Below are 10,927 nucleotides of genomic sequence, written 5' to 3' on the forward strand. Positions count from 1 at the left end.
GCTGGGACGCGCGGTGGCGGCGGGCGGCGGGAAAGCGCGAGGATGGCGGGCCGGCGCGGGGCCCTCATCGTGCTGGAGGGCGTGGACCGCGCCGGCAAGAGCACGCAGAGCCGCAAGCTGGTGGCCGCGCTGTGCGCCGCGGGCCACCGCGCCGAGCTGCTCCGTTTCCCGGGTGGGTGTGGCGCCGGCGGGGCCGGGGCCGGCTGAGGACGCGCGGGGTGCGCACGCTGGCCCGGTCGGGGCGCCCCTCTTTCCGGTGGGGCTGCGTCACGAGGTGCGGACTGGGTCTGTGCCCCCGCTGCCCCCCAGCGGGCTCCCGGTGCGGTCGTGGCGTCCGTGCGGGTTTCGTACCAGCGCTTAGGCTACCCAGAGTCACCTTCAGGCTTGCGGAACGGGTAGGGAACTGCGGGGAGGAGGTTTCTGGCTGTTCGGCCTCGTCTTGAAGCCGGCCGGTCCACCAAGCCCACCGGCGCTGCGTTTGAGGTGCGGAGTTGTACCTCCCTTCCCTCTTCTCGAAGCGTTTCTCATCCCTGTGTGTCTGCGCCTTGTGCCCGTTCCCAGGGAAGGCCCGAACCGTGTGGAGACATCCCGAAATAAAACTCAGAAGACTTGAGTTCAGCCCGAACTATATTCTAATTGAGGTGGAAAGCCTGCCCTTACTTTTGTATTTCTTTCTCTTTTTTTTTAGAAAGATCAACCGAAATTGGCAAACTTCTGAGTTCTTACTTGGAAAAGAAAAGCGAGGTGGAGGACCACTCGGTGCACCTACTTTTCTCCGCGAACCGCTGGGAGCAAGTGTAAACACTACGTTTGTGCTCCACCCCTCCACCCCCCACCCCCCACCCCCCGTGCTTTGCCTCTTGCTTGAGATTGGGCGAATGCAGCTCTTGATTCGGAATGGCGTTGGCAGTAATGCCAGAGGCTGGACCTTTGCAAGCACCCGTCGTGTCCCCCTTAACCCCAGTCTTAGAGCTCTGGTTCCCGAAGAGCAGGAATTGATGCTTTTTCTTCCTGCCCTGACACCTTTTTGTAATTAGTAGACTTTATTTTGTAAGGTCGTTTTACATATATGGAAAAGCTGGTGATAAGTACAGAGTTTCCCCCCTACCCCGTCCCTCCCTCCCGCCCCCAATTTCTCATATTATTTGTCTTAGATTAGTGTGTTACATTTGTGACAGTGGATGAACTGATGCTGACACATTCTTTTTTTAAGATTTTACTTATTCGGAAAAAAGAGAGGGTAGGGGGGTGGGGGGCGGGGAGCAGAGGGAGAGGGACAAGCGGACTCTGCTGAGCACGAGCTAGATGCAGCACTCCATCCCAGGACCATGAGATTATGAACTGAGCCCCCAGGTGCCCCATGTTGACACATTATTAACAGAAGGTCACAATTTACTTTTTCCCTGCCCCTTTTGTTTTACATATTCTTCTTCTACCTCCTCACTCAACATTTTTTTTTGACAGAGACACAGCGAGAGAGGGAACACAAGCAAGGGGAGGGGGAGAGGGAGAAGCAGGCTTCCTGCTGAGCAGGGAGCCCGATGCAGGACTCGAGCCCAGGACCCTGGGATCATGACCCGAGCCGAAGGCAGACGCTCAACAACTGAGCCACCCAGGTGCCCCCTCACTCAGCATTTAACTGTGATCAAGTGCCTGTGGCCTGTGCTTTTAGATGATTTTGTTTCCATTTATATACACACATGTCATTGGCGTAGTTTTGTGTAACATAAATAAATGGGATCCTCCCATACAAACCATCTCGTAATTGGCTTTCTGATTGTGCCTTGCAAAGGTCTGACTTTCCAGTCGGTCTGGGGTGCTCTGCAGAAAGGCTGTCCGCAGTAGATTCAGCCAGATACCTGTTTGTGGTTTTGCACTGGCCCCTCTTACAAGCAAGCCTGCACTGCTTTCTTTTGGCTTAGCTGTGTCTGGTTTGGAAAGGCCTTCCCACTCCCAAGAACAAGAAGAGAATGAGATCGTTTTTATAATCTTTAACACATCTGGAATTTATGGACATAATTGTTCCAATTTGGTTTTTGTGGCTTTGTAGAAAAATAAGGTAGGTCCACTTAAAAGTGGAGAGTAATGCTGACTCCACTTCCTAGTGATCCTGTCCCTGCTACACAGGCCTGCATGCCTGTGGTCCGTCTGTCCTGCCACAGCTCCCACAGCTCCCCCTTCGGGTCGCTCCAGCCACTACCGTTTGATGGGTCAGATTTGAAAGTCCTTGGGTCAGATGCCAGTTTCACGTGTGGCACCGCTGCCCACCAGCTGTGTGGCCATCATGGGGGTGCCCCACGGCAGGTGCTGGTGAGGGTCAAGGAAAGCTGGCCAGGCAGGCCTGGGAATGAGGGCTTAGTAAACCTGGGGTGCTTGGAAGCACTTTGTGAGAAACTGGTTATTTCCTCCAGCCGTTTAATTGTCCACCTTTTTGCTGTGCTTCGTCTTAACTGAATCAGTTGCTGGTTCCCAAAAATACTTGTCCTCTGGCATCTTTACAGTTTGGCAGCACAGAGCGTGTGGTGCTGTCCTCACAGGATGGGGGCAGCACCCTCCCTTCCCTCCCCTGTCTCTGTTTGCCAAACCCAGCGCTCCTTCAGGGGCATCTTAAATAGCACTCTATGCAGAAATTTGTTCCTAGAAATGAGCGATTTCTTTTACTTCTTGTATCAATCTAGCAATTTTCTAGTCTACTTATTTTTAAGTTTTTACTTTGGAATAATTTCAATCAACTGGAAGAGTTGCAAGAATAGTGCCAAGAATTCCTGCATGCCCCTCCAAACTTCACCTGTTATTAATATTTTGCCACATTTGTGTTATCATTTGCTCCCTTTTTAAAAACTACAGGTCATTTATTTTTTAAAATTCAGGGTTGGTCTGATATTTCCTCACAAATAGATTTGGGTTTGTATTTTTGTCAGGAATACCATGGAAGTGACATTGGGTCGGTCATCTTTAGGACGCTGAGCCAGGAGGGATGCAGTGTGGTTTGGCCCCCACTGGATTGCTAAGTAGTCAAAAGGGGAGGGACACGTGGGTGGGTCAGTCCGAGAAGTGTCTGCCTTCGGCTCAGGTCATGATCCCAGGGTTCTGGGATCGAGTCCCACATCAGGCATCAGGCTCCCTGCTCAGCGGGGAGCCTGCTTCTCTCTCTGCTGCTCCCCCTGCTTGTGCTCTCTCTCTCTGGCAAATAAATAAATAAAATCTTTAAAAAAAAATCAGTATAAAAAAAGTAGGGGAATACTACAAAACTACATAAATATCCCCTTTCTCATCAAACTATGATTTTTTACTTTATCATTCATTAATAAATGTTCCTGAGTTTGTTGTGATTTCAAATGGTGATTTTCCTATGTGTATTAGTCGGCTTCCTATGTAAGGAAGACTTTCCTGTCTCCCCGGGTCATCCATGTGTCCATCATCAGTGTGGACTCACAAGTTCTTTTTTACTTGGTGAGTCATACTATCAGTTGTTTTGATGTTTAGATTATTGCAAATTTGGCCTCTGGAAATCTCTTCATGTTGGCTTGTGTCCATTTGCTGTGTTCCTAGGCCTCGTTTTTTGAGAACTTTTTGGTAGAAAAAGATGTTCAGCTTTCTCTTGTGTTTTCTCCTGCTCCAGCCCAGGAACCAGCTGCTCTTTTCTGTTTAATGGAGAGTGGTATTTAGAAACCAACATCTGGGTGCTGGGCGCTTGCTGCTAGTGAGCATCCCTGCCTCTAGGCTCCTGTTATGGTTGGACCTGCATATGAGTTTATCTTGGTCTGCGTCTGTTTATCTCTCTCTATGTCTATGCTGAGACCTACTCTTCCAGCCCGGCACCATGCTCTTCCTGGCTTGCGGCATCCTCGGTATACCCACCTCTGTAAAAGCCTGTGGAGAGGTCAGTGCTGGTTTGCATCTCTGTCCTTAAAACAAGGGCACACCGAGTGCTGTCTTCAGAGGTTTCTTGGGGCAGGATTTTCCCATCTTCACTGTGTGTTCATTTGGGGTACAGGTTCATTTGACTCTGTATATGATTTTAGGGTTTTTTTCCCATCTTGATTTAATTTTAGTTTTTGGAAACATTAAATGGTTCTAAAAGTCAAAAGTCATAGAAAAAGGTCACTGCCTTACCCACCCACTTCTGCTCTCCCTCTGTGGGTAATCTGTTCATGTCTAGTGTTCCCCTCTGGAATCATTTTATATACAAGCAGAGATGTATGTGATGTCTTAATTCGCCAATTTGCCGCCTTCAAAACATAGCCTGCCGTGTGCTTGTACTCTGCTTTCCTAAGGACATCAGGAGATGGTGTTCTGTCAGCTGATAGACACCTCCCTCGTTCCTCATACAGCTGCATCGTTCTCTTGTGCATGTGCTGGAGCTGTTCTGTCAATTTTCTGTTTGTGAGGTTAGGTAATTTTTTTTAATAGTTTGCAGTTACAGGTAATGCTGTGATGGAAACTGCATTTTACTGCCGGAGGTGTGCCTTCTGTCTCCCTACTGTTCTGTGAGCTTCTCAAGGTCACAGGTAACAAACATCTTTTTGTTCCACAAAGTGCAAGTGACACTTCTTGCTAATGTCAAGCTCTTTCAAGCTCTGTGCACATCTTCCTAAGATCTTGGGGCCGGGGGATGGGGGTTGAGCCGCCATCACCTGGTTGAGGACATCCTTGGCCACCCTGTCCATCCTTGTCCTGGCCCTTCAGGCTCTAGGCAGCGAGCATCATCCCATCCTGGCTGCATCTGCACCTTTGCTGTCCTGGGCTCTCCTTCCCAGTGGGGTAGCCTGGCCCTCCACACCCCTGCCCAGACGGCCTGCAAGCCTTCCTCTGTTCATCCGTCTTCATCAGTTGTGTTTGTTTTGCTTTCGCAGACTTGTCTTTTTCACATTGGGCTTTGCTGGGAGCACCCCGGTGGCATCTTCTAAGGAGAAGATCCAGAGCTTTTCTGAATGCACACAAGGCCACAGATCACTGCCCTGTCATCCCTCTACTGTGTTGGTTTCTGTATCAGTGAATTACACCATCAGGGCCTGTGAAGCCAGGACCATGGCTCAGAAACACGCTCTGTTTTTTAGGCCGCTGATTAAGAAGAAGTTGAGCCAGGGCGTCACCCTCGTTGTTGACAGATACGCATTTTCTGGTGTCGCCTTCACCAGCGCCAAGGAGGTGAGTGCCGCGTGGCCCCCGGTGGGAAGATGCGGCGTGTGGACCCAGGAGTGTGTGGAGTGTTAGGATTCTCCTCTGCTCGGTTAGTTTGCTGTGTATTGTAGGAAGAGCAGACGTTTCTGGAGCCGCAGCTTGTTGTCGGATAACTTGGACGTCCCCACCTCCCTTCCCAAGGTGGTCGCTCAGCAGCGCTCCTCCACTCAGTGTCTTGTTTTCAGAGCAGATGGTGCGTGTCTGGGCGACTTCTGTGTGGTTTCCTGGCCTCCCCGCGCCATGGAGCTGTCGTCTTAGGGGTAGAGTAGCTATGCTACCACTTCGTTTTGCTACTTACTTAGAAGTTTTCAAATATATACCAGCAGAGAAAACGATAAACCACTCGCACCGACACCTGTCTCAGAGCCTTCTGGTCTCTTCTCCAACCCATCAGACACATCACCGGCTCCTCCACGGACATTTCAGTTCACATCCCAAAAATGACTTCTTACAAGCATCATGTCGCCTCGGACAGCAGGTGTTTCGTGCCACCGTCACTCAGTCTGTGTGCAAAGTGGCCAGTGCGGTTAGAAACTGTTTGATGTGTCTTGTGTTTCTACAGTTAGACTGAATCAGAATCCATTTCAGGGCCATACTTGAAGGGTCTCTTAAATCTCTTTTAAAATACAGGTCCTTTTTTCTGTGCATTAAAATTTTTTAAAACTTTATTTTGGGGCAGCTACTTGAAGAAGCATTGGGTTCCCCTGTCAAGAGCTGCAGGGCATCTGGCTGTCTCGTTTGTGGTAATAGCCCTTGATGATGGTTCTTTCATGAGGCGTTGCAAAATGATAACCTTTTAATTCTGCCCGTCCTTCCTCGGGCGCTGGCTGGAATCCTTCTGAAAGGACACTTGCGCTATGAAGTATTGGTCAGTGGGATTCCATCTGTAGAGGAGGACAGGGAAAGTGACCGTCATGCCCCGGACTGGCTCCCTCACGTCCTCCTGATGTGCTCCTGCTGGGGAGCTGTGGGGGCTGACGGAATTCTCAATTTTTGGTATGTCGGACAGAGATTAGCTCATTTTCCCCCTTTTATGAATTTTGAAACTAAACATTAGACCCCATTAAGCCTTCTTTCTCTAACTGTTGGGTTCTGTGCTGCCAGAATTTTTCCCTGGATTGGTGCAAGCAGCCAGATGTGGGCCTCCCCAAGCCGGACCTGGTGGTGTTCCTTCAGTTACGGTTGGCTGAGGCTGCCATGCGGGGCGAGTTTGGCCGTGAACGCTACGAGAACGGGAACTTCCAGGAGCGGGCACTGCACCGCTTCCACCAGCTGATGGCGGATGAGACTTTGAACTGGAAGGTGAGGGTGTCTTCCACTGTCACCTCCTGAATGGCCAACTGGGAGCTGCCGGAACATGGCTCGGAGTCCTGCTACCGAGCAGAGATGTCGGCCGAGCACTGCTCCACCGGCAGAGCCTTGGGGCGCGCCCCTCAGGCGTAGCAAACCCTTTCCTTCGTGAGTGCAAAGCAGGGGAATTTGGGGCCTGGTGGGTGGATTGGGGAGAATTTGCCAGACAGCAGCTCCCAAACAGCAGTCCCACGTGGACAGCCGTCCTCCGCCGGGCTTTGCCAGGCTTGTCATCTAGAAAGCACAGCCCGTGAGTCACTGCTCACTTTGCCTTGCATCTGTAACCTACAAGTCGCACTCTGGCTCGTTGTGTCTGTCGTCCCCCCGCCCCCCGCAGTCTCCTCGAAAGTTGAGTTTGGCTGGTTTGGGGCTTAGCCCCCACCCCCTGGGAGTCATTTGCTGCCTCCCTCTCAACCCTGTCCTGCCAGTTCCAGCCCCAGGGCCGTTCCTCATTTCCTCTCGTGGGGATGAGCTCCTGTCTCCACGCTCACTCCCAAGCCTGGGCCTCACCCGCAGGCTCCCGTCCCCCCACATCACCACACTCTGCCGGCTCCCTGTCTCCCTTTGCTCGGTGCCCCGCAGCCCTGCTCTCTCCATCTAAGGGCACCTCACCCAGGGCCTGGCCCCAGTCCCAGGGGCCAGCCTCACATCTCCCTCCCTGAAGGACCATCCACTGTCCTCCCTGTGGACACCAAAGCTGGCCCCTTACCCCTTCCTCCCTGCAAGCACCCATCCCCAGACCCACCTCGTGTGAACACACCTGGTCGCCTGGGCCCACCTTTGTCCCCGTGTGGTCAGAGGCCGCCCCTGGCAACGAGCAAGCTGACATTGACAGCTGACAAGTCTCACTCCCGAGACAGGCTGCACTCTTGCTGCTCTGGGGAAGGTTTAAGGGTGTTGGCTTTGGCTCCTAGTTTGGCCGTCTTGTCTGCTTGATGCTTCTCCCACGACCTGCCTGTCTGCAGCCCTCCCCACTTCTCCACACTGACTTCTGCTTGCTCATTGCCAGGGTGGGGGTTCCTCTGGGGGGCTCCTTTGTGGAGTAGGTTGCACACGTATTTTTAAAGTATGGGTTTCACCACTAGCTAAAAGTACAGCGTTCCTGTGAAACCTCTCATACGCGAAAATGGCATAAAGCAAAGAAGCAGTTACCATTAATTTATATGGAAATGTTTTTTAATGTTCTCAGACCCAAAAAACCACCTTTCCTAGGCTTTTGTGACGCATTTTGCTAACAGACGCACAAAATCAATGGAGTTGAAGCCCAGATGCACAGCTCAGATCTCGGCGGCTGGACGCCAACATGCCGAGAGAGGCTCCCGGGAAGGAGCTGCGGGGGGGGGGGGGGGGCTGCCCCCAGGATGGCTCGCTGCAGAACCCGCGCAGAATGCTTTTTTTTTTTTTTTTTTTTGCTTTTTGCCTTTTTTTGTAAAAGCAGAAACACTTTCTGGATTTCCTTCGGTTAGCAAAAACAGGTACTAATATAAATCTTTCACAAAAGCAAAGTGGTGTAACACAAACTTTCACAAAGCAGGGGACTCCTGCGTACCCACGGCCTTTCCATCTGTTTCATGTGCTCACGCCAGTGCTGAGCCTACACGGCTTATCTCATGGTCTGAGAAGGGCATTTCTTTGCCCACATGGAAACTTCAATCCCATTTTGTACTGGTTGATTTTATCATACGAAAAATTGCAAAGTTCTGTTCCCTTTGTCGGTCAGTTCTCTGTGGCTTCAAACTGTTCTGGATTTACAACACATTTCAAACCCTGCAAGGGACAAGACAAGAAGGTATGGAATCAGGAATGGGAGTGGGGAAAGAAACAGGAACCGCTTCCTGCCGCCCGGTGCTGGCGCGCCCCGCCCCGAACCTCCCCACTTTTCATCTCATTTCACGTCCTTTAGCTCAAGAACGTCTTTTAACGTTTCCTGTAGGGTGGTGGGTCTCCTGGCATAGAACTCTCAGGTTTTGCTCAACTGAAAATTAACTTTTTTAACATTCTTTGAAAAAATTTTTAAACCATAAAAAAAAGTTACAACTTGCAAGTACAATACAAAAAAACTCTTCCCTGGGACCTTTGAGAACAAATTAGTCCCTAATGCCCCCTCCCTGCCATGGACTGTCAAAATTAGGACATTAACGCAGATCCCTTGCTACCCCCAGGTCCCCAGGCCCCGTTCAGGTTCCCCCGTTGGTCCCACTACTAGTGTTCTTCTTAACAAATGACCCAGTGTACAGTCCCATCGCTGGTCTCTAGCCTGTGTGACTTTCACAACACTGACACTTTTGAAGCTCATAGCATTTGATTTGTAGATGAGTCTCAGATGGACTTGGCTGTTTCCCCATGATGGGATTCACGTGCGTCTTTGGCAGGGCGGCCCAGGAGGGAGGCTGGGTGCTCACTGCATCCTGCCATGTGGGTAGGATTTCCATTTGTTCACTTCTTGGGATGTTCACTTTTCGGAGTATTGATTTTTATTTGCGTGCTGCTGACGCACACTTAAAGTGAGTTTCGGCGTGTAGTCGAGTGACTGGACAGGAGCGTACGTTACGCTGGGCTCGCCACACGTGTGGCCCCACCTGTCACCACACAACGCCATCGCGGGATCACTGACCGCGGTCCCCGTGCTGCCCCTTTCATCCCCAGGACGTACTCACTCCGTAACTGCAAGCAGCACCTCCCGCCCCTTCACCCCTTCTGTCCACCCTCCACCCCTCCCCGCTGTGCGTTTATGGGTCTGATTCTGCTCTTTGTGCGATTATTCACTTGCTTTGTGTGTTAGATTCCACGTACAAGTGAAATCCTGCGGTATTCGTCCTGCTCTGTGTGACTTAGTTCCCGGAGCGGGACGCAGTCTCGGGCTCCCCGTGTTGTTGCCGATGGCAAGAGCTCATCCTTTTGTATGGCCGAGTGATGCCCCACTGTGTGTGTGCTGGCTCGGTGGGGTTTGCCAGGCTTCTCCACGGTCACGTCTCTCTCCCTGTGTAATTATTTTGTGATGAGATTCTTATAAACCATGTAAAAATCTCACAGCTCACCAGATTTTCAGTTTACCTGTACGTCTCTCTCTGTACGGATTTGTGTTTCTGTTTGACTCACCGCGGTCTGTCCTGCCCGCCCCGCCGCCCCAGCCGGCAGCTCGTTACCTCCTCGCGGGTCCCTGCGCTTCAGGACGCGTACTGCTCCCCCGCACATTAGTACTTCCGGGTTCATCCTGTACGCTTCCAGCCCCGCTCTGGAATCCGCTGCTTCCCCAGGCTTCCATGCTTCAGTCTTGTGGAGAAAGCTATTGTAAAGCCGTGGGCAGGGGCCCAGGTGCTTGTTGGCACGGTGCCGTCACTGCTCCCGAGCCCGCAGAGGACTGGAGATGTGGTTTCTACGGGATATGGCTGCGTGAGAGTTCGTACACAGCGTGTGCGAGTTTACATGTAACGCGTGTGCGTAGTACGCCCGTGTGCGAGTCCGTACGCGGGGTGCGTGTGCGTGTAGTACGCCCGTGTGCGAGTCTACGCGGGGTGCGTGTGTGTAGTACGCCCGTGTGCAAGTCTGTACACGGGGTGCATGTGTAGTACGCTGAGTCCGTACGTGGGGTGCGTGTGCCTGTAGTACGCCCGTGTGCGAGTCTGTATGCGGGGTGCGTGTGCGTGTAGTACACCATGTGCGAGTCCGTACGCGGGGTGCGTGTGCGTGTAGTACGCCTGTGTGCGAGTCTGTATGAGGGGTGCGTGTGCATTTAGTACGCCCGTGTGCGAGTCTACGCGGGGTGCGTGTGCGTGTAATACGCCCGTGTGCGAGTCTACGCGGGGTGTGTGTCCGTAGTACGCCCGTGTGCGAGTCTACGTGGGGTGCGTGTGCATTTAGTACGCCCGTGTGCGAGTTTGTATGCGGGGTGTGTGTGTGTGTAGTACGTTGTGTGCGAGTCTGTATGCGGGGTGCGTGTGCGTGTAGTATGCCCGTGTGCGAGTCTGTACACGGGGTGCGTGTCCGTAGTACGCCCGTGTGCGAGTCTGTATGCAGGGTGCGTGTGCGTGTAGTACACCGTGTGCGAGTCCGTACGCGGGGTGCGTGTGCGTGTAGTACGCCTGTGTGCGAGTCTGTATGAGGGGTGCATGTAGTACGCCCGTGTGCTTGTCCGTACGCGGGGTGCGTGTGCGTAGTACGCCCATGTGCGAGTCTACGCGGGGTGCGTGTGCGTGTAGTACGCCCGTGTGAGTCTGTATGCGGGGTGCATGTGCGTAGTACGCCCGTGTGCGAGTCTACGCGGGGTGCGTGTGCGTGTAATATGCCCGTGTGCGAGTCTGTATGCGGGGTGTGTGTCCGTAGTACGCCCGTGTGCGAGTCTACATGGGGTGCGTGTGCATTTAGTACGCCCGTGTGCGAGTTTGTATGCGGG

The 10,927-nt window shown here is 52.4% G+C and overlaps 1 protein-coding gene across 1 annotated transcript in view; it reads left to right on the forward strand.

Annotated features, from left to right (window-relative positions):
- Positions 1–10,927, forward strand: part of DTYMK (deoxythymidylate kinase) — a 12,302-nt gene continuing 1,375 nt past the window's right edge. Inside the window, exons 1-4 of the mRNA XM_035006680.1 lie at positions 1–172; positions 689–797; positions 5,061–5,151; positions 6,289–6,486. Coding sequence (XP_034862571.1) covers positions 43–172; positions 689–797; positions 5,061–5,151; positions 6,289–6,486 — 528 coding nt within the window. The 5' untranslated portion in view covers positions 1–42. The remainder of the gene's footprint in view (positions 173–688; positions 798–5,060; positions 5,152–6,288; positions 6,487–10,927) is intronic.

The sequence above is a fragment of the Mirounga leonina genome, unplaced genomic scaffold, assembly GCF_011800145.1.
Source record: "Mirounga leonina isolate KUSES-001 unplaced genomic scaffold, KU_Mleo_1.0 Mir_151, whole genome shotgun sequence".
Lineage (NCBI taxonomy): Eukaryota > Metazoa > Chordata > Mammalia > Carnivora > Phocidae > Mirounga > Mirounga leonina.